The sequence below is a fragment of the Xiphophorus maculatus genome, chromosome 6 (assembly GCF_002775205.1).
Source record: "Xiphophorus maculatus strain JP 163 A chromosome 6, X_maculatus-5.0-male, whole genome shotgun sequence".
Taxonomy (NCBI): domain Eukaryota; kingdom Metazoa; phylum Chordata; class Actinopteri; order Cyprinodontiformes; family Poeciliidae; genus Xiphophorus; species Xiphophorus maculatus.
Window position 1 is genome coordinate 12,646,723 of NC_036448.1, and position 23,459 is coordinate 12,670,181.

Sequence of the window (23,459 nt, forward strand, 5' to 3'; positions counted from 1 at the left end):
ATCTGTGCATGTTGCACAGTGTGACTGCTGTAATTTCAAACCCAGATGTGGCAAAAAAATCTGCGAAACTACTATCTGAAGTCTGGTTTATATACAGTATCTTGCAGAGCTATTCAAACCTATCAATGTTTCATATTTCATCATGTAACAACTGTCCTGTATTCTACTAGGATTGTGTGTAGTAAGACCAACTTTAAATGGTTGAGGTGTATAAGGAAAGGAAACATGGTGTTTTTTTAATAAATACAACTCTGAAAAGCTTGGCTTGCATTTGTATTCAGCTCCATATAAACTGATACTCCTATGTAAAAGTATAGAAAGTGAGTTCCTTTAGAGGTCATTTACTTAGTAAATAGTGCCTGCCTGTGTGTAATACTGTATATCCTCAGTGTAAATACAGCTATTTCTAAAGCGGCCGTGTACGTCCTATAAAAACGTGACTGAGCAAAATGATTAGTAGGTAGCTGACATTGATAAGAAACGGCACAAATTTATTAAGCAGATTTTGGATGTAATTTGTAGACATATAAACACTATCTTCTAATGCAATGTGTTAAACTGTGCACAAATAGTTAAGATTCTGTGGACAGTGAATCTGTGGCAAACCGGCAGCATGCCAGAGTCTTTAAAAACCCCACATGACTCCCTGTTGCACCATAAAACCAGTATTCAGTCAATGCACAGACAGAGTGGTGAATGAGAAATGAAGGCAGAAGAAGAAAAGCAGAGCGAAGGGTGTGTGAGGATGAAAAGCAACTGCTGTGTGGCGTCACAGAGAGGAAAGTTCCAGTCAGCTTGGACTGTGACTTGAATCCTGAATGTTTCTACCCACGCTCTCTGCATACTATTTACCCATCGCTTGCTTTACTGCTCTGTTGTCTAAATGGCACTAACAAACTCTTTGAGTGTATACAGCCTGAAACCTTAAATCTGCTAACTTTAAAGACAATTCTTCAAAAACGGGAAACATAGAAGAGTTGGGTCAGGACTCTTGAATCTGTCCTCTGTCTCAGTAGGATGAGGTCAACAGAGAAGAAACGCACACTGAGTATTAAACTTTTCCTTGCATGACTCAGTTTTGCCTTGGTGTAATTTCCCATCCCAAGTCTCCTTCTTCTCCCCCTAAAAAAAAAAACATCTCTCCTTTTGTCCTTTGAGTTACTGAATCCTGCATCATAAACACAGACCTTTCCACATCTTCCCCATCTACTTCTTTAAACATCAGAATAGTGGAAGTTCTTACCTTTATGGATGCATGAGTGTAGAGCATGTCCTCCAGGCTGAAGTGGCAGCAGTGATTGAGGTTGTTCCTGCAAAACTCCTGCACCAGCTGGAGGTTGTACAGACTGTCAGCCAGAGACATGGTCTCCTTGAGGCAAATGTCTGCTCAGCCAGGGGAGGGGTCAGACACACACACAAAGGGAGGGGGAACAGTAACGCCAAACAGGAAGAGAGGAAAAGATAAGGTTCAGCTTATGGTAAAACATAGAATAGAATAAAAAAGAAATAGAGCAGGGGCAAATTGTCTTTGCTTGATTCACTCCACATCTTTGACAAACAGTAATCAGTTCTTTCTTCATGAATCATCAGCATTTTTATTCTTTGATGTTTCACAACAGCCCTGGCATGTGTAGGATGTTGTAGGGAGGGAAACAGCTGAGACTTATAGTCGCTAATTTATGCGGTGTGACATCATCTTGAACTGTACTGTACTTATTTTAGGAACAATCCAGCCACAGCAGAGAGACTTTAATGAACCGTGGCTTGTTTTCACATCTGGTTCACACGCTTGCCTGCAAACTAAATCCAACCCGAGGAGTTTTCCGAAAAGCAACACAGTGGCTGTTTATTTTTGAAACTGCAGCCTGATAAGTAGCCATCTAACGGTTCTCTGTAACGTACAACTCCTGACCAATCACGTCTCTGCCCGGGGCGTTTTTAGAAAACAGACAGGCTCTGAGGAAACGCCTCTTTGTTTCTTCGCCCACTCCCTCTTAAAGTCAGACCTGGGTCATATCTGTACTGGAGTCATTCTTTAGTCATCATCCTCACTGTGGTCTGCTATTAATACATAATAAAAGTAAAAACGACACAACAAAAAGGTCAAAACCCTTTTGAGTATCCGGTAGAGTGAGGGAAACGTCAGGAAACAAGACTAAAGTGGATGATAAATATACTCTTTGTTTCAAACACCCAATTCAAATGTATTGTGTGGTCGTCATAGGAACAGGAAGAAAGTATCCATTGTGCGTTCTACATATAGAGGCTCTCTAAACAGTATGGACTCGAGTTAAAATGCCAATTTTAACATGAGTTTACCATGGAAAGAAAACCATTTCAAATCCTGTTTCCACATATATTGTGGAGTTCATTCTGTTCAATGCAATTCAGAAGCAAACATTTCTTAGTGGGAAAAAAGAAGAATAAAAAACAATAACCTTGTTCTGCCCTTAAACTACTTGGTTAAAGCACCTTTTGATTCAGTTTCACCATTGTTCTTCATCTACTAGCACCCAATATCTTGACTTTGTCCACTCTGTCTTGCAAAGATTCTCCTATGGATTCTACCTACATTACTCCAAAATCTTAATTATCCCTTTACAAAGTTATTCTTATGTTTATCTTGGAAAGAAAAAACCCTTCATCTTAGATTTCTATGAATCTTAAGGATTTATTCTGACATGTATTTAGAGTTATTCATAACTTACATTCACCTTAGCAAAAATCCCAATTCTATCTGAGAAAAATGGACCCCAGAGCATGATACTGCCACCACCATCATCTACCATTGATACAGTATTCTTTTGGTCATGTGTTATTTTTGTCAAACATATCTAAATGAGCTGTGGCCCAGAACCCAGAATATTCTCTCACAACGTTTTGATGCATTCTATCGAGACCTGAGAGCTTTAAGTAAAAGAAAATAGTTTTGCTTAGCAGACCTACTCTACAGTCCAGATCTATAGAGAATCTATACAGAGAATTGCCTGCAGAGCACAACCAGCAGTTTCTGACCTGTGTTTTTAATCACTTCTGGATAAGGATCCAGTTTTTTTAATTTCCTGTTGGCTCATCTTTTCTCCAATTATTGCTGAATGCCTTCAGTGTACATGGATCTAAAACTAGGGATGGGCGGCATGGACATAATAGTTTGTCACAATATATATGACGTTCATTGGAGAACCCCCCCCCCCCCCCCCCCAATGCGATTAATGATTAAAAAAAAAAAATCTAAATATGTTTTGTTGTCTTTTTCTTTTTGCAATCACAGCCCCACAAATACAAACACTGCTGTTGAATAAAAACAAAAGAATGGTCAAAAATGAACTTACCGATCTCATCTCTCAAACATTTTAATGTTTCTCTCTTTACATAATGCAAACATGGCATTTTAAAAGAATCACAACAATTCATTCTTTTCTTTCCTGATAAGATTTATGGTTTTATTACGTTTGTACAGTTTAATGAATAAGAAATCCTAGCACAGACAGATGTTTGGGTCTGGGCACCCACCTTCCAGCCGGACGGCCTGTGGGCAGTAGAAGTGCAGCAGGGCAGCGAGGGCGCAGCCAGCTGCGTTGTCCTTCAGCAAGTTCTCCACCAGGGGGAGCGACGGGACATTCTTCTGGGCATGCTCCCTCTTGTACCGGGCCTGAAACCATGGCAACGACACAGAGACATCAACTTCATGGATCGTCAGGGTGGATATGCAGCGGTTCTCTTTGACTACCTACTAGTGCATGCACAGCTTGATTAAACACACAAGTCAAGGTGTTAATCTGACGGTTTTCAAGCATTCATCTGAAGTAATGCAGACTATACTGAGCATGCAAATAATACATCTCTGGCATTCACTTCAGATTTCATTTTGCTCTTAAGGAAACGACTGGAACAGTTTTGCTCTCTCTGTTGTTTTCTCCCTTTGAAAATATTATTCATTACACTATTAAACCTCCTCTGAAACATTTTTTTGGGACTAAAGCCATTAAAAATCTGCGCAGCGGTTCTGTATCACGCGTTCATGTGATTTAGTGTTTAATAATGATCTGTGTATAAGCTTATTCTTCCTTTCTGCAGGTTCCCTTATGTGTTGCTTTACACGTGTGAAAACCGCAGGGACAACTAACCACCGCATGTGCCTTCAGGGCGTCAGCACTCCCTGGGAGCCCACGAAGAGATGCTTTCTGATGGCCGCATTTTGTAACCGACGTGGTACAAAGGAAGACTCAGTCAGCGCAGCGCTCTCTGTCTGATAGCCAGCTATGACTGAGCACTGAGCTGTGAGAAACAAACTGTTGTCCTTCACTTTGCTCCATTGGTACCGAATCTCTCTCAGTACTGCTCGTCCTTTTCTCACGCAAGACAAGTTCAACTGTTTCAGGTTTATAATAAAGATGGAAGAAATGCTTTAATTCATTTTAGCTTTCAGCAGAACCAGAGGTGTAAATGTTAATCAGCTGTATGTCTTACAAGTATATCTACCTTCGAGTCCCAAGACTAGTCGCGGTGTCTTATTCATCTTAAGAAGGGGAAACAGGTTGGGAGGGCAGGTGAGAGGGTGGGAGACATTTGGCCAAACATTGATGGAGCTCTGGGCTGCATGCAGGGATGAACAACCGGAGGGAAGAATGTGAAGGCTGGGGTTAAGGAGTGTCAGGACTGATGCTGGGGTTACAGAGATCTTTTCCAGAATGAATGGACTTACAGGTACTAATCTCCAGTACCATTTGCTAGAAGACTTGATGGTGGGTCATGATTGGATAAGAGGAGAGAGTGGGATACGTGTTAGGACCACCACTGACTGGGAAAGAGATACCAACACCTGAAAACAACATCTGTTATGGCTCTGTAAAAGGCAGAGGATAATTAATATGTGTTAAGTGTGCAGGTTGTGACAGAATAGTAATGGGTGTTTTAAAGAATTGCTGTCAGTGCTGGTTTGGAGCTTTAAAATCTCGCAGATTTTTCACTGTGGCATTGTATGTAGCAGATTTTCAGTCTGACTGGCACTGACAGCAGACAAGCTGGTTTAAAAACCAGCTTGCCTGCCTGAACCAGCTTCAGTAACAATTTACAAGTGTGTAAATTGTTACTGAGTGACAATTTACACACTTTGAAAAATTATTAACTCAAAGCTAGTAATTATGTACTAGAGATGTGCTTCAAAAATGAAATCAAAGGATCTTTTTCTTCCTATTTAGCTTTCAACCTCAGTAAAATGCTGCCTTTTGTAAATTTCAAAGTTGAGGTAAGAATCCACATTCTCAAGGGAGTAAAGACAACATTTAGCTAACTGATGAAAAGTAACCAACTTTCAGGAAAAGCTTTGTAAAATTATCTTAAGTGAATCAAATATGGTTATTTTTATTACATAACAGCTACCTAATTAGTAATTTTAGTGCTTTTAGACGTACTCAGCCGTGATGTAGAGCGTGCACTTCCAGCAGACTGAACACAAACATCCTCCGTTTCCTCCCCACCATAACTGAGTGAGTTCTTAAGCTTATGACCAAAGTTAAAACACTTTTCACACTTTCCCAGAGTAGAAGAGACCGAGGAGCATCTTATGCTAATCTACTAGAGCCGGCACGTTGCAGAAGCATTGATGAGTGTGCGCTTGTTTGCGGGCGTGGGTGTGTGTGTGAAATAATTTCCTCCTGCTGTCTTCTTAATGAGTGAGTAGACTTCTCCTGTTTTAGCTGATGCCACGCAGGAAGAGCTGTGTGATGGAGAGTACAGCGTAAAAGCAACTGACTGATGTGAAGTGTCTTTAGGACTATTTTCCTCTCATCCATCTTTGAAGAACTGTGTCAGCATGAATCGGGTTAAACACACACATATGTTGTATATTCCTCTCACTAAATTAAGAAGATATATCTGCGGAACATAATTCAGCTCCATAAGAGACAGTCGGGGCAGAGTCCCAACGACTGGGACTCCACTTGTTGAATGTAGAGAAGTCGCGCTTGTGCTTCATATTTACAGATGCTAATCTCCAGTATGGAGAACATCCCAATGTAAGCTGCTATAAGATTTGTTTTCTGTAAGAGAAATATCTAAAGTAAAAGAAGTTTACATTATCTGAAGTAAATTTGAGAACTAGTCAATGCCAAATCTTTAGTATTTAAATATTATCCAGGTCAGATAAGATAATGGCTAATAAATATGCCATGATAGATTAAAAAAAATTCTTTGTAATTAAAAAGAAAAAAAAAGTCCAATTTAGTCATCGCCTTTGTATTAAAAATTAAATTAAACAGGATGGCAGAGAACGACTGCAGCAATAGAAATGCTTAATTAATCCTGCATTATTATTTATTATGTCTATGGGGGAGCTAAGATAATCAGTGAAATACCTTTTGAAATTTAAATTTCCCCCTGCAGAACAACATTAATATATATATAAAAAAAAGATCCTTTCTCCTCTTCATTGAAATCTTTCAAAGTAATGATTTCCTGTTACACTGTGATAGCCAGGTACTTTGAAACTGTCTTTGATACTCACACTTTGCTCACCTCATCAAATTTGTAATGAACAACAAGAAAGAACTCTAAATCCACCAAAGCGCCACAACTTCATCTCATTCAAGCCTTCAGTGAGTTTCTATTTTTACCCTTCACCTTATTGCTGCCCTGACAGGACCTGTGCTGAAGCGTCATGGATGAGTGAGCAGAAGAGGACGACGGCTGACTGCAGCGTGTTATTGCCAGCAGATTGACTCGTTGTGTCACAGGAACCTTACATAACCGCTTAGCTAGCAGGGTGCCCGTCTGTCACCGAGGCCCTTCGGCTACAGCGGCCATGTCTCCTACCCTCCTCATTTCTCCTCTCCGACTGTCACCCTGCATCTCCTCCTCTGCCCTGTGAAATGCTTTGTCTCCTCAAACAGCAGTGGGGAGATTCCTGCCAAATACTTTCTGCAGCTGGTGGCTGAGCTCATCTGTTCGTCTGATTCGCAAAGCTCCGTACACTGTGTGTTGAATCCGTCTGCAGGGGAAGGGAGCTTTTTTTTCTTTTTTTGCATGTGTGGACACAGATGTGGCTCTGAATAAAACTTCAATTCCACAAATATTAACTCTCTGCAAGAGGCTGAACAAACTCGTTTCTGAGCAGCATCTTCCAACGGGTAAGTCTGTGTTGGAGAACCTTTTCTAACTTACCTTATGTGTTGTGACGTTTGAGTCTTGGAGGGAGGCTTCTCTTAACTTCTGTTCCTCGATGAGGATGTCCCTCAGCTGCTCGTTCACCTTGAACGACAGAAAGAAACAGAGAAGGTGGTAAGAGACAGAGACACTCAGAGAGCGAAGTCATATTTCAAAAAAGCACTCGGTCAGTTTCAGGCTGAATAAAGGTCTGTTCTGAGAAGACGGATAACGTGAACTTCAGCGAAATACCTGTCACCTTCACTTTGACACATTAACTTGAGATAATGAAGTCATACCTTATAAAACAGTCTTTGAAACTTGAAAATTATTGTTCAATAATGACTTCTGTTTTCCTTTTTGTCAGGATGAAATTACACAAAAACACCCATTCCTAACCATCTCTCAGTTGTCTCATTACGGCCTCCATATAATACATTTAATACGTATACAAGGCTTTAAATATTTTACATGACTTCATGGACAAAAAAAAGCAGATGGAGATCTTGGATTGCAACATGTTTATTTAATTCCTCAACAAAATTTGTATTACTAAACAGCAATTAACTAAGAAATCAGTTGATTGCAATTGGACAATTGGGAACACACACAAAGCTATGGTAAACAAAACAAACAAACAAAAAAACCACTAACTATGTTATTCTTGCTAATCCATCTCATTGATCCATCTTTTTATCATTTCATGTTAGTTTTTAAAATTGTTAGACTTGTTTTAAAATTACTTCTGTCTGATACAGTGACATGTCATAAGCACTATATCTCAAATATCTCACAAGCAAAAACAAGCAGCTAAATAATCTGTAAGAGATTATGAACAGTGACCTTAGATACTTAAGCAACTCAAGCTCTAATTTTGCTTTTTTTTTAATTCCTGCAACAGCAAACAAAAGACGTTGCTAATCTTGGAAGTGTCTTGGGAATTACTCCACATTCCAGCTCTCTTGCAAGAAAATGAAGAAACGGCTCTCATATCTGCTGAACCCAGACAGAACCAAAACAGCAGCGAATCAAATAAAAAGGTAATGCATGGAATGCGTGCAATCTTTGAAAGTACACATCTTCATGGCTTTTTTTGCACCCCTGCACATACCTTGTTGATCCAGGTGGCGATTGCATCCTCGGTCTCGTACGGCAGCCCCTGGACGAGACCGTCGCTGTGTAGCAGTTCAGCAGACGAATACTTGTTGATGCAGGACATCACCCTCTCCACGCTCACCATCTCCACGGTGTAGGCCATCATTAAGGTATCGATGAGCGCCAGATGGGAGCTCTGCACAGAAACGCAGCCACAAAAGTCTATTAGCAAGATGAATTTAACAATAGGTGTGGGGGGGGTTCCTATGAAAAATAGTTGAAATGCTCTGACAGAGGGCAATAATCTTTTAAATCATTCAAGTCTCGCAAATGATTTTAACATGATTACAAACGTTGACTTTCTCCTGGCCTTTCTAACCCCATTCCAGCCCGGTCAAAGCAACAGACCTACCCTTCCCTTTCCTGTCTAACAACAGCTCTATTCAAAAATATTTACACTGCATGTGTGTGTGTTTGTGTCTACACTGTATATACTTACCTATGCCTATACGATATAAACCTAACAAGACAAGCACCTTTTGCCTGGTGCTCAATGATTCAGGACAAAACAAAGTCAAAACAACAAATAAGAGACATCTGTTCAGAACATCAGGGCTCTCAGTGATCCAGTCTTTCCCCAAGACATGAAGCTGAGCTGCTGCTAGAGTTCAGTGGAATCACCTCATGTAAAGCCAGTCAAAACATAACACAAACATAAGATCACTGCCAGAAACAAACTGTGGATGGAAATAAGTGCTAAGATGAGTTACTTCAGCGGAACAGGGGATAACATTAGATATTAGGAGTATATTTCCTAACATCCTTTTTTTTAAGTTAGTTTTTGTCACTTCACTCGTAATTAACTCACTTTATTTTCCAGAAAATTATATATATATATAAATCTACATTGATATGCAAACATTTACACAAACACAAAGATCTAAATATTTAGAAGGGTTTCCCTTTTTTATGACTGTTTAATCTTCAGATTCTAAATAAAACATAAAAGCAAACTAAAGTGTGATTTCTTGTAACAGCTCTTAAGTAAACCACTGTTGGGTTTAGCAGCTAAACACAGGAGTCTAATATTCAGCTCATGAGGCAACGTGCTGACTCTGTTTGGAGTTTTTGCAGCCTCAGGATATTGTCAGATATTTCACATTGTGTGCATTCTGCACCTGGCTGATGGAAACTGACTGACAGAAACTGACTGAATGATGGACAGAGAAGGAGAGACCAGCCAAGCAGCTTAGAATGAAACTGGAGATCAAAAAATAGGAATTTTCTTAAGACGCCATAAAGCTTCCCTGACGATTAAAGCTTATCTCAACGCATTTGCATAAAATCCCTAAATCTTTCATGCTGGTAAGGAGCTTGTGGAGGTTCCTGCATGCAGCAGAACTTTCATGTGTGTTCATTTAGACGTGTGGAAAGAGAAATACTGAGAGTTTAAATGACAAGCCACTTGGGTTCCTCTTAACTCCAACAGAACTGCATCTGTTGGGTTTTGCTTTTAATTACACCGAGGTAGTCTAAGTGACAGGTTGCAAAAATGTTGCTGCCAATTGAAAAAGTGGAATTATATATCTCTCTTTTTTTTTGGTTATTTTTTACCATAAATGGAAATATGTACAAGGTGTATTCAGTTGTATATATGCAACATTTATTTATTGTAATTATTTTATTTATTTTATTTTTATGACAAAAGCAAAAATAATACATTAACTGCCATAAATTGAGTAGTATATTTCAAGCATTTCTTTGATCAGAATATTATGCTTTTCGGGCTAGTTACTATAGCAACACTGGGTGTATAAGAAGCTGAAATTAGCTGTTAGCCTGCAAGACTGCTCCTTAACAATCAAGCCACTTATAGCTTGCTAACTATAGTTTTAAAACAACATAACATTTTGGCTTCATCTCACCACCCCACATTTCTTTTAGAGAGGAATGAAAAGTGGTGAGATGATATTTTTATCCACAGGTTAAGATCCCACTTCATGATAATAATAATTTTTTTTTATTATTTTGTTTTGTTTTGTGGCTTTCACAATAAATTGAGGGGTAGAAATTGAAACCATTTTTGGTTTTTTGCTAGAGTGTTTGTGTAATGTCATTTTAGTTTATATAATATGACAAATTTGGTGTGTGGTTTCTTCTGGTATAAATAGGCAAAAGTAAAAAATGTACTTTTTGCCCATTTTCAACAACACTTACAGCATTAACAGTGCTGACTGTCACAATCTAACAACAATGAGGTTTAAAAATATACTTTAATACTTAGAGACTGCTTAAATGTGGCTATTTTGAAAGACATGCCTAATTTAGTGATGGAAGTGTGGCGTCATCAACTTTTTCTGCTGACTTCCACAAAACTATAATTTGGTCTAAATTTCTAATGACTTAATGTTTTGTTTATTGTCCAGAAAACAGCAGTGATTCACACTGTTATCGTAACTTACAACCAATCGGTACTTCAATGGTTTTTCCTTTGGCTGAATAAAAATAAACAATGCTGGTCGGTTTCTTTGAGTTAATACCAAACACTTGTACTGCACCTCTACAGTAAGTGGTTGTGCTGCACTACATTCAGTATTCTGGAGAGCAAATAGGTGAGAGGTCAGGACAAAAGGAAGAAGAAAAGGGCAGACAAAAGCTGGAACCACTTACAGCACTTTGCATAAGCACTTTGTATTGCCTTGTTGCTGGAAATGTGCTACATAAATAAAATTACCTTTACCTTTTACCTTTACAGGCTTGCAAATTGAGTCACATCCTTAAATCATTTCCACATTTCCATATTACAAAAACATATCTGAATCTGCTTCATTCAAATTTTAGTGTAAAACAAATATCTGCAGAACATTGTGAAATTAAGGAAAAACTACACTGTTAAAATACAAAGAAGCTTGTTGTCGATCGTCAAACCTCGGGGGGTAATTATTGTTTTGTGCTGTAACTTCTCTTGAACAGGAAAAGAAGATACCACTGTTGTCTCTACAGCCTGGCCTTAAAAACCATGTGCTGCCTATTATGCCTTCACAAAGACTTTTATGGTGCATGTGTGTGAATGCATGCGTGTGTCTAAAACCCCTCACAGTGACAGACACGCCTTATAAGGCCATGGAAATGGCAAACAGTGGATACAAAGAGTGGTACAAAGCTGCAGCGTGCTCAAACACACAACTTAAGAGGTGAATCGGTATTCTTTCACCGATTGCATGGCTGCAGGGGTGTGTTCGTGTCTGTCCTTGATCAAAGGAAGTAAAATACACCTGGACAAACATAATCTAAGCAGCCACGCTGTCCACAGACACAAAGAACTGTCCATTCAGAGTCACACCAGTTGTTTTCTGCACAACTTCACACCAGCTAATTCCAATCCCACTTTTTTCTTCACCTTCATTCGCCAGATGAAGGTGAAGATTTAGCGATGATGCACGCCCCCTCTGCAGGTTTGCACTTTCCATTCCCACTCTGCCTCATTCGTCACTTTTTCATCTCAGCGTTGCATTAACCGTACGTGAAGCATACATGGAAAATACAAACAAATATTTTAAATTATTTGTAGAAAAGGCCAATAAATCTTGCTGGATATCTGACAGCACAAAAGAGATGCGTGTGCTTTGGAGAGAGGGTATCATTTGAGCACCAAGCGGGCTTTAGCTCAGTGTGAGACCCCACCCACCACATTGCTGCAGTGGTGCACATTACGCCTTCCTCGTCTCCTTCTTTGCCAGCTCCACACTCCTCCTCCTGCTGCTCCTTCTCCCCTCCTCTCACCTCCTTCCAGATGGCTACATTACCACTGTCTGTTACACTCATTTTCTCCGTCTTTCCTCCTCATCCTCTTCCTCCTTCACAGCTCTTCTCCCTCTCCCCGATTACATCTATCTTCCACTGTCTTCACCCTTTCCTCCCCTGTCCCGCCTTACTTTCCTGCTTCCTCCTGGATCACACCCAAATGGCTGCCCCTAAATTGCCTCTATTCCTCATTCATTCACCCTCTGACAAAATGCCATACTCCTCCTTCTGGTCGTCCTCCTCCGCCTCCCCGACATGAGTTATTCCTCTGGCGCACAGTATTTGGAAAACCATGAGGTCATCATTTTTTCTGCAGATGCACCATAACCTGAACAGAAAAGCCTCCACTTCAGGGTCATTAAAAAGGTTCCCACTGAGTCCGCAGGAACACACTTCTTAAATTTCTTTTAATAACCAGAGACGAGGAGAGATTAACAAGCAGCACCGCACAAAAGAAGATCAATACATTTGGGACGGAATTAGAAATCAGCGTCATATATCTACTTAATGTAGTCACTAAATCACTGAAAATGCACCAGGAAGGAGGTGTGAACGAACAAATCATCACACTTCACTCCCTTCTTTGTGGATTTCTCAATTGATAAACGATGCCATGAGTCAAATCAAACCTGAACGTAAAAAATGTCCTCAACCTGTTAACTTGAAATAAAATTCAATTATCTGCAGCAACAAAAATGAGAACAGGAGTGCTAAGCTGCAAAAAATGCTGCACCAGAAGGGTGCATGCAGCAAAACAGGTGGCACATACATGTTTTACTTTCCTTTGTTAAATAGTCACCAGAACAAAAATTTATTTATATATACACAAAATCACACATTTAATGTATCAAAAAAATCAAGAATAAATATAAATGTAAACTAATTTTGGCCAACAAAAAACAGTCTGAAATCGCCTACCAAATATAAATAAAAAACCTAAAATACACAAATGAAACAAACTGCTATGGTTCAACAGAACAATAGTTTTATAAGATGTTAAAAAGTGTTTTCCCCTCATGAACTAAAACATTTTAGCTAAAAATCTTGTTTTAATATAAAAAGAAATCTTCTTTTTAAAAATGCATGGCACTCAACACCAAAATATGACAATGAAAAACCCTGCAAAAAGTAAAAGCTTGTGAACACTTCCTATTGATCGGGAATTTTATGTTCCCAATCAATAAGGAATTAAATTGGATCTAAATTATCCAATTTGATATTTGGATAATTAAGATCTGAAACTTAATCCGTTTCAGATCTTCTGCTTCATGTCAAGCTGTGTTATTCTGCCTTCTTCTGCCTCATGAGCTTCATGTCATCAGATTGTCAAGTAAACTCTTGCATGGCAGTTGAATCATTTTCTTGTGCACATGGATTTAGGTTCTTTTAACCATAATTTTATGAAGGTTTCCAGTTTTTACACCTGCATGTAGCAAATCACACCTGAGTTTTAAGTCACCTATCTCTATGATTCCCAAATCTGAATCTTTTACAATGATTTCACACTGATAGAAGGGATATAAAATAACAAAGGAACAATGTAAAATCTCCTGTTTTAAACCCACGTTGTTCCTGAATCCCATGGGGGGAACATCTCCACTCACCATGTGTATAGGCATGCTGGTCAGGTCTCTCTCGGTGACCAGTCTGTCCTGGTCTGTGACATACAGCCCCTTCTGGGCCAGGGCCTGAATGACGGCGTTGTGTCCCAGTAGAGGTTTGACAGCATCGCTGCGGAGGATCAGGCTTCCTGCTCGGCAGTACAGCTCAGCGGACTGAAGCAGGCAGGCGACGGGAGGCTTCAGGTGTTCCTGGTTGTACTGGTCCCTGTAGAAGGGCTCGGCCAGCTCCTCTGGAACAGCATCTAAAAGCAGAGAGAAGGAAAGATCAAGAGAGAAATAGTCTGAAAAGGCTAACTTTGGTTGCCTTATTTTCCAACACACATTAGAAGACTGGTGCTGAAGTGGACTCCAGTATACATCGTGTTCCAAATTATTATGCAAATTGGATTAAAGTGTCATAAAAATAAACATTTTTTGTTGTGCTATTAAATTTATAGATGGTATTGTGTGTCAGGGCTCTTTGAATCAGTATAATTAATTTCAGAGAGCTGGGTTGATTAGTTTGTCTGGTGAGCTCAATTAAAGGAAATCTACTTAAGAAGGATTTTCCACATTATTAAGCAGGCCACAGGTTTCAAGCAATATGGGAAAGAGAAAGGATCTCTCTGCTGAAAAAAATCATCAGATAGTGTAGTGCCGTATGACAAAATATGAAAATAATAGCTATTTAACGAAAACTGAAGCGTTTTCATACTGTGAAGAGATTTGTGGCTGATTCACAACAAAGATGGGTTTGTACAGATAAAGGCATTATGAGGAAGGTTTCTGTTAGACAAATTCGTCGGATTAAGAGAGCAGCTGTTAAAATGCCCTTACAAAGTAGCAAACGGTTATTTGAAGCTGCTGGAGCCTCTGGAACCTCAAGGTGGAGGATCTTCCAGCGGTTTGCGGTGCATGAACTTACTATTCGGCCCCTAACCAGAGCTCAGAAGCAGAAATGGTCACAGTGGGCCCAGCCGGACATGAAGATTAATTTTCAAACAGACTTGTTCACTGATGACTGCTGTGCAACCCTGGATGGTCCAGATGGATGCAGTAGTGGATTGGTGGTGGATGGCCACCATGTCCCAACACGGCTGTGACATCAGCAAAGAGGTGGTGGAGTCATTTTTTGGGCCGAAATCATGGGGAGAGAATCATTGGTCGGTTCCTTCAGAGTCTCTGAAGGTGTGAAAATGACCTGGACTTTCTGACTGATCACTTCCTTTCATGGTTCAAAAAGAAGAGCCGTACCTTCAGTAGCAAAATCATATTCATGCATGACAATGCACCATCTCATGCTGCAAGGAATACCACTGTCATTGGCTGCTATGGGCATAAAAGGGGAGAAACTCATGGTGTGGTCACCATCCTCCTTTGACCTCAACCCTATTGAGAACCTTTGGAGTTTCCTCAAGCAGAAGATCTGAATGCAGTTCATATCAAAACAGCAGCTCTGGGAAGGTTTTCTAACATCTTGCAAAGAAATTCAAGCAGAAATTTTCCACAAACTTACAAGTTCAATGGATCAAGAATTGTGCAGGTTATAGCAAAGAATGTTAACATGGAACTCGGTCTGTTAAGATGTTTTTGATTGGAATAACTTTTGATTTTAGTACATGTGACCACATAATGTGCATAATGTGCAGTTTGCAGTTTTTTATAATCCATAAAATGTTTAGAAAATCTGCTGTGCATAATAATTTGGAACAGTGTGTTTTGAGTTTTTTATTTTTGAAAAAAATGCTGTTCTCATGGGGAGCTTTGTTCAGTGAAATTTGATTTATACTGTAATAGTTCATGACTTTAAAATTATACTGACCATGATTTGCATTGACCATTTAAGAAAATCTGAGAAAATATCACTTGCATAATCATTTGGAACACGGTGTAGGATACTCTTGATGTTCCTGAACAGAACCGGTTCATAAAAAGGTTTGCTTGGCATCAGATGTCAACCAGACACAGCGGGTGTGAAGTGGGTTCGCAGAAAATGCTAGGGGCGTTTTTACTGCTGCCGCTAACAGGTCCTACTCTTCAGAATGCCCCTTTTCTAGTTCCCTTGAGGTGCATGACGCTCATCGCTACTCTTACTTTGAACAGTAAATGTTTCTGCAGACAGAAATCTGTCTGTATTTAACAACTGGTAGGAGAAGAATCCAAAGAGAGAGTGCATCGCTAAGCTAGAGTACAACCACACATATAAAATATTTGCAAGTTGCTTCCTAGAGTTTCATGAAGTGCAATAAATAATAAATATTCACCCTGTGTTTATATTCAACCACTCTATATGTGAAATACCTAAAATCCACAAATACTTGAGGCCTCCTGTGAAAACAGCCTCTTAAGAGTTCAAACACCAATTTACCTTAATATGCATTAATACACACAGAGAAAACCATCTCAGCATTTCTGCAGAAGCTAATATTGACAGTCTTCCTTATTTTTGATCTTGGGGTTCGAGCCAATCAGCGCCAAGGAATATAAATGTCTATCCTTGGCTGCGTTGCAAATGCCAATTAATAGCGTGTCAACTAGCATCGTACCTAGGTATTCTAGTTTCCCAAGTTGTGTTTTATTTTAAATATTTTAGATATGGTATACACGGAAATCTCCAAAGAGGCTAATTTTCCATGAGTAGTTGGGAGTCTCGCTCAGCAGAAAAATATACAAATATGTGAATCTGTGAAAATTGAAGCACAAATAGGTAGGGGTCACTTTTAGTACAAAATTCACAACTAACAGCTCACTCTTTTTCAGTTTTAGGAAAGCATCAGTTTTAGGAAAGCATCAGTTTTAGGAAAGCTCATGTCACCCCAAAAGTCGGCGGCACCCTGCGGGGTGAGCCACATCACACATACCATACTGCCACAGTTTGATCCACGTATATAAAATACCTGACACAGCCAAAACTGATTTGAAAACATGAACATGGATGAACATAAACTCACATTCAGTTGTGTTTCCATGACTACAGAAGGCATTTCTTTCATTTAGATGTGTACCGGTAATCTTAAAAGGCATTACAGGGAGTTACTTTTTGCAAAAATAGAAACTAAGTCTTACACGCACACGCAGGGACTCAGGACTCTGTTGCTCCTCTTGAGCTTTTCATTTTCTTCATGACGTCCTGTTGTTTTTAACCACAAATTGTGACTCAGAACTCAACGATACTCCTCATAAATAGTCTCCCGTAAGCATTCATTTCTTTCCTACTGGTGCAGTGTTCAGACAAGGCTCCTGTGTAGGAATGTTTCTAGGGGAGTGTGCTGTGACACACTCATGCTCCTGTATGAGTGTGTATCCCTGGTGTGTGGGGGTCATTTCCTCTTTGCCTGTCTCTGTAGCACACCGAGGAAAACAAAGAGAACTAAAGGAATCCTGCTTAAAGGAACATATTTCCCCTTCAAAACAAGCTCAGAGCAAAGACATTAAGCTTGACTAAATGTCTTCAGAAAACCAATATGCAACGCTCGCTTCAGAGACACAAATATAACATCCAGTCGGCTTGTGATCCACTCTCTGCAGTTTTCCAGAAGCTGTGGTCACAGCGGCCTCCCCATGCAGCCACACTGGGTGATGAAAGGAGATATTTAGAGCAACACGCAGATGTTAGACCTCTTTATAATGAGAACTTCTGCATCATAACTCTTTAACTAGTCTGACCTGTAACCACGTCAACAGATTAGAGTTAATTAGCAAAGCTATTCTCACTCAAGCATGATGATTTGTTCACTAGAGTGACTTTGGTTTAAGATGACTCTTGTTTTTTGTAGAAATGTTCAGTTTCTGTACAAATCCACTTACAGAAAACAATCACAGCAGCTTTCTATTCACATAAAGACTGATTCTTAAAGAGTTTAAAAGAAATTATTTTTAAAAACAACAAACAGCAGCAAAAACAATTACACAACAAGCACAACTTTTTTTTTTAAGTTCATCAAAAATCTGCCTTGTTGAGTTGCCTTTGTGTTGGCCATCAAAGAGGAAACAGACAGGAAGTAGCTGCCACAGGAAGTCCAGGCATGGAGAAGACCGCTCCTCTGGAGACCCCTGGGGACTGTGCTTATCTCCACTGGCTTACTGCAAGTTGTGTTTTTTTAAGATGCAAACAATCACATTAAAAAGTTAGTTTTAGCTTAACTGATCAAGATTACTGTGCGATAGATCCCATTCAAACCTACAATTACAGAAAGGGTTCAGCAGAGGGAGACAGCCAACTTAAACCTGATGACTAATTAGCAAAAGTGTCCTTTAAAAACATCAGTAACATTTATTTGACTATGTCTACATGTATATCTAACATTGCTTATACAAGGTTTCCCCCATAAAACTTGCTAAGCCTGGTGGTTGGGGGCTAGGGCAGTCATTCATCCACTGTGTTTTTGAGTTAAAAAATGTTTAAAGTTGACAGGAAATTTTAAAATATCACTTGATAAGTATGTTTTATATTAAAAGATTGGAAGATTAATATCTGAACACCAACTGTAAAGTCTTAAAAAATGCAAACATTTTAACAAGACTTAAAAAAATAAGCAATGCTTAGCCTAGTGGGGGCACAATTAAAGCCTGGTGGCCTGCCAGGCTTATAAAACACTGAGGGAAACCCTGCTTATAGCTTCAATCACTGCATTCTTCCATCAGAAATATCAAAACTATTAAGAACATTTCAATGAGTTGACACAAGAGCCAAAAGAAAGCTGCTTAAACTGTGCATCATTAAATATGACTGGGATTTTTTTTTTCACTGCATAGTAACACTGAGGGACCCACACACTCCTGGTGCAAATCTAACAAGGCTTGTGACTGTTACGAAAAGGCTGTGATCTCCAGGCCCTCCGGCAGAGCTGGATTGAAAACAAGAGTCTGTAGCAGAAATCACTGCATGAACTCAGGGATGCTTTTCTGAAACAACTGTCTATGAGTGTAGTGTTTTGGCCATCACTGACACAACTTCAAGCTCAAACTCTACAACAAAAACAGATCAAATGCCAACACCTATTCCAGGTGCAAGGTCATTAAAGAAAGACTGAAACAAAGTGCAAAAATACAAAAGTTATGATTTTTTCTATTAGATTTTACTTGGTAACTATGAGATGGAAATTGTTGTTTGCACATTGTTTTTATTCTAAATGTTTTTGTTCATCTCAGTTAAAAAAACCAAAAACAAAAGTAGATGCTTTGAGATAGTCTGTTGCAGTATCCCTGGTTATACCGTATTTTCTTGACATCCTCTAAAGATGTTCTCCAAATCTTTTTTCCCTTCTGTCATAAATGTTATTTCTCAAACCATTGCTTTTGATGTAGGTCCAGTGCCAGCTGGAGGTTTACCTGCTCAGAATAGCAGCTGATGGAGTTAACTAGAGCCACTTCAATGACCAGAACAGATATCCGGATCCCAACGAGAGGCAGTGAAAACTCCAAGGAAAAACAAAACAGAGAGAATTTTTTTTACTCACTTCCTAAGAGATTATGAGGTCTATTACAAATAAAATGTAATGTATGGGAGTCATATGAAATGCAGTTTTGCATATCAATAAGGCTGCAGGAATATGTTATGGATAACTTTCAAATAGTGAGCATATTTACATACTTTTAACATTATCTTTGATGTACAAGCAGCGTTTTTCACTAAATATATTTCGCTGCGATTTTGTGCTGATAAACTAATAAAAATAGGTTTTCTGTATGGATTACAACACCATTGATTTCAAAGGAAAAAGGGTGGACTATCTGTAGACAACAGAAAGGCAAGTTAGTAGCTCAAACAACCAACTTATGTAGAAAACTATGTCTGAATACGCAACACGTTAAACCTTTAAGCAGATAGGTTATAGAAGTCCACACTGAGTGTCAGCAAACGATAAGAAACTGAGGCAATAATTCAGACAATTTCATCAAAATTAGACATGGACATATTTTTTCTGGTTTCATTTTAGCTGCGACATTTGGATGACACATCCTGGTACTTGTGGGATTTAAGCAATAAAGTGGACAGTATAAGAGCATAAGTTAAAAGACCTCTTTTTTTTAAAACACAATCTTATGGAAACTGTATGATTTGATGTTGAACTTGTTCACGATAATAAAATCTTTATCTAATTGTAGTTCATCTCTGCCATGTCCTAAATTGCCAGAGTCAGTATTGTTTCTGTACTGTTTGAGGTGCTGTACATGATAAGTCAGAGTACTGGGTATCAAGCCAGCGACAGACTGTCATTTAAATGAGTTTCTGCTCATAGCTCCCAACACCAGCTCAATAAAATCTTGACCTATCCAGTTAAATTGAAACAGACTCTCCTGGAGTGTGTCAAATGTAATTTTTCAGCAGCAGATTTAATTCACAGGCAGCAGATTTGATGCCAACTGGCAGCTGAGAAATCCTTAAACAAGATTGGTGAAAAATACCAAAAAAAACAAACAAAAAAAAACATTTATGTTACTTTTAAATGGTTACTGTATAATTGGTAAAAGATAAACTAAGAAAATATGTTGGATTTACATTCTACCAATGGTGAAATTCATCAAATGTTCATTTTGAAAACAATTCTTCTTCTTCAGGTTAAGTAATCTGTTTTACAACCCTTCTCCTTACTATGAATAAAAGTTTAATCCTCAAAAGGTCCTCCAGCACTAATGTGTGCTTGTTACAGCCCAAGACAACCAGGTCCATGTAAAAATCCGCCTCTCATAAGTTTCTGAGCCAGTGGGGAAACTGTTGCATCCGACCACTGGCAGCTTCTCCCTGCAGCTCGCCGGGTCTATCTAGGCCAAACGAGGCTCTGAGGACCGCTCATGAATTGGGCCACAGTTCTCCTCAGTGGTAGGAGCTGAAACTGTGTCACTGGAAGGCCGAGGCAAAAAAAACCCAAAAAAACAGGACAGCAGCAATGTGTCCGCAGCCACAGCACACGCTTGCTACTGTTGCACATCTTGCAAATATATCAAGCTCCACCAGGTTGTAACATAGAGGAGCCCTAATTGGCATTCAAAGTCTGATCGATGGGTTTGTTTAAGCATTTTGCCTAGTTCTCTTTAAGGCTGTCTGTCTGTGTGGAGGATAGTAGAAGTACGATGCTAAAGAAAAGACTTCACTTTGCCCTGGAGACAGCAGGGTGGGATAAAACCTAAAGCATCTTAACGCTGTAGGATAGACATGTGTTATTAAAACAAATACTCAAAAGCTATTAGACTCTTGAGCAGCTGCCCCAGAGATTATTTTCTGACATAAAGAAAGTTCTCAAACAACATCTTTGTGTATCTGTGTTCCAGAGTTTTAGATTTTGTTTGCTTCATTTTAATTGAGTTCACTCTTTAGCACCAAGTCTCCTCTGACATGCGTCAAAAGTGTTTGGATAATTTTTTTATGACCAAAAATCTTGAAACAGGTGGCATGCATTTCTATGTAGTCCCCTTTACTCTGACACCCATAAAACCGACTGCTGTCTGAGATGCTCTTTATTAATAAGAGTCCCACCTGTCAGTAATTTATTTCTTTACAAATCCAGCTGTTCTGTAAAGGCCTCTGAGGTTTCTCTGAGAACATGAACAAACAGTAACATGAAGACCAAAGAGCACAGACATGTCAGGGATAAAGTTGTGTAGATGTTAAAGTAGGAATAAGATATAAAAAAAGATGTGGACATCACACTGAGTACTGTTTAATCCATCATCCAAGTAAGGAAGAGTATGGCACAACTGCAACTGGATTAGTCTTGAACTCAAGAAATATGGCCTTTATGGAAGCAGTTCTCACTGAAAGTCAGATTGCTTCAGGCCTTGTATAGGGACATCGTCACCATGTGGAAAGTGGAGGTTTGTTCAGATCAAACGGTAATTTTGGCCAATAGTTAAACTATTTTGTGGCAAAAAACCTAACACTGCACATCATCCCTATCGTGAAACAAGGTGGCAGCATCATGCTGGGATGCTTAATACAGGACCATATTGTAAGAAAACCTGTTAGAGGCCTCTAGACCATGGCAGGTCAACAAACCTAAAACGCTACAACGGATTGATTTAGCTCAAAGCATGTACATGTATTGAAGTGGCCCAGTCCAAGTAAAGAACTAAATCAAATAAACAACTGAGAGAACCTCTTTGTTCAGCCTAACTGTGCTTGAGCTGCTGTACATGTCCATAAACACCAAGTTTCTTCCGCTACGCCAATCTCACACAATAATGCATGAATACCAACCTGTATAGGTTAAAACAGCCACAACTGAACTCAGAGTTACACAATATCTGACCTGACATGGGATAATTGGCAGCAGGTAGCAAGGGTAAACCAATAACGCTGACGGGATGAAGCTAACTAATAGGAAAAGCCCAGAATAAGTTGTGCCCAAATGTTGTTGGGCAGAATGTCTGTTTTCGTCGTTTGTCTGTCACAGTAAGATCCTGATTGCATGACGCTGTTTACAAAACAGTCGCACCAGCACGCCACATTATCACACGCTCGTTGATTACCTTAAGCGGCGTTTCCCCACTCTTCTCCTCCGAATCAAAAGCACCAAGGAGGCGCCACCTACCCGAGCCGAAAGCCTTGGCCACCAGCCACGTCAGGCTGCAGGAAATCTTGGCCCTGGTGAAGTCGTAGTGGTCGAAGCTCTTGATGGCAGGGACGATGAATGTGCGTCTCATCCCTCTGTCCTCTGCCGCATCTCCCATCGTCCGTCTGTGCGTCGGCGTCCCTTCTGCTGCTGGAGGCTCGGTCAGCCGGAGGAGCTCCTCCTGAATGCGGATGACATCTCGTCCAGAGGAATTCAATGCAGTAAAAAGAAAAAAGAAAAAAATCCCCTCCGGCTAATTAAAGAATAAAAAAAGAAATCAGGGGCGTGATTTAGGTATGAGCTTGATGAGGGCCCCCTCCTCGGTTAACTGAGACTCATATTCAGTTTTTACCTCCGTAAATCGTGACAGCGCGGCGCAGTTTAGTGGCAGGATTCCTGAAGAAGATCCCCGGACATTTGTATCCTGGGATTTCACGACATGACGGATAATCTGTGTGGTTCAGGAGCAAAGCTACGGGATCCTGCCCACGGTTATGTTAAATTAAAAAAAAAAAAAAAAAAAAAAAAAAAAAGATCCGTGTTTAGTTCGTGCTCTTCTTTTCCCCCTTCCTAACTGTTTTCATCTCCTCCTTTCCCCCACTCTCTGCGCTTTTCCTGCCGCACTGTTAAGTGGACGGGGCGCACTGCGCAGGCGCGATCCACCCACCCAGTCTTTACAATCCTGTCAGGAGACATCACAATGTAATACAAACTAGCGACAGGATGGCTGCTGACTCAAACCCAGATGTTTCCATAGTGAGATGAGAAAATACCAAAGAATGAGCTCTTATATGCAGTGATCGGACAGATTTAAAGAAATATTACGTTACTCTTACGTAATTTTTAACCAGTTGGCACGTTCGTTTAATTTCTTAATTAACCCTGATATGATTGGGTTATATTTTAAACAATTTGAATATAAATTGGGGATATTTGAAAAGCTTCTTAAAGCTGCAGTAACTTTTTTTTTTTTTTTTACAAATATATTTAAATTGTGAGGGCTGACAGTATATTATGACACAGTAATCTGCAAACTGAGCACTCAGTCGCCCAGTGCTCCCATTTCCATTTACAGAAACAACCAGTCAGAACCAAAAGGAGGGTCTTAGCGGTGTAAATCATCCTTGTGTAGGCGCTGTTCACCCCTCCCCTTTCACTCTGCTATACTACAGCCAGTTATATAGTACAGAGGCTGCCATGAACGCTAAGGCTAGTCATCATGTATCTCTGCCTTTAGCACACTGAGCAGCATGCAGACAAGAGT

The 23,459-nt window shown here is 39.7% G+C and overlaps 1 protein-coding gene across 4 annotated transcripts in view; it reads right to left on the bottom strand.

Annotated features, from left to right (window-relative positions):
• LOC102229636 (calmodulin-regulated spectrin-associated protein 2-like) overlaps window positions 1-22,827 on the bottom strand; it is a 32,894-nt gene extending 10,067 nt beyond the window's left edge. For 2 of the 4 annotated variants that reach the window (XM_023335499.1, XM_023335496.1), the window contains exons 1-7: window positions 22,175-22,827; window positions 13,647-13,906; window positions 8,255-8,434; window positions 7,162-7,248; window positions 4,706-4,738; window positions 3,514-3,652; window positions 1,244-1,383 (exon numbers count right to left, since the gene is read on the bottom strand). In XM_023335499.1, the coding sequence (XP_023191267.1) occupies window positions 1,244-1,383; window positions 3,514-3,652; window positions 4,706-4,738; window positions 7,162-7,248; window positions 8,255-8,434; window positions 13,647-13,906; window positions 22,175-22,313 (978 nt within the window). In that variant the 5' untranslated portion in view covers window positions 22,314-22,827. The remainder of the gene's footprint in view (window positions 1-1,243; window positions 1,384-3,513; window positions 3,653-4,705; window positions 4,739-7,161; window positions 7,249-8,254; window positions 8,435-13,646; window positions 13,907-22,174) is intronic. The other 2 variants (XM_023335497.1, XM_023335500.1) reach the window with 2 other exon arrangements.
• Window positions 22,828-23,459: the final 632 nt, after the last annotated feature.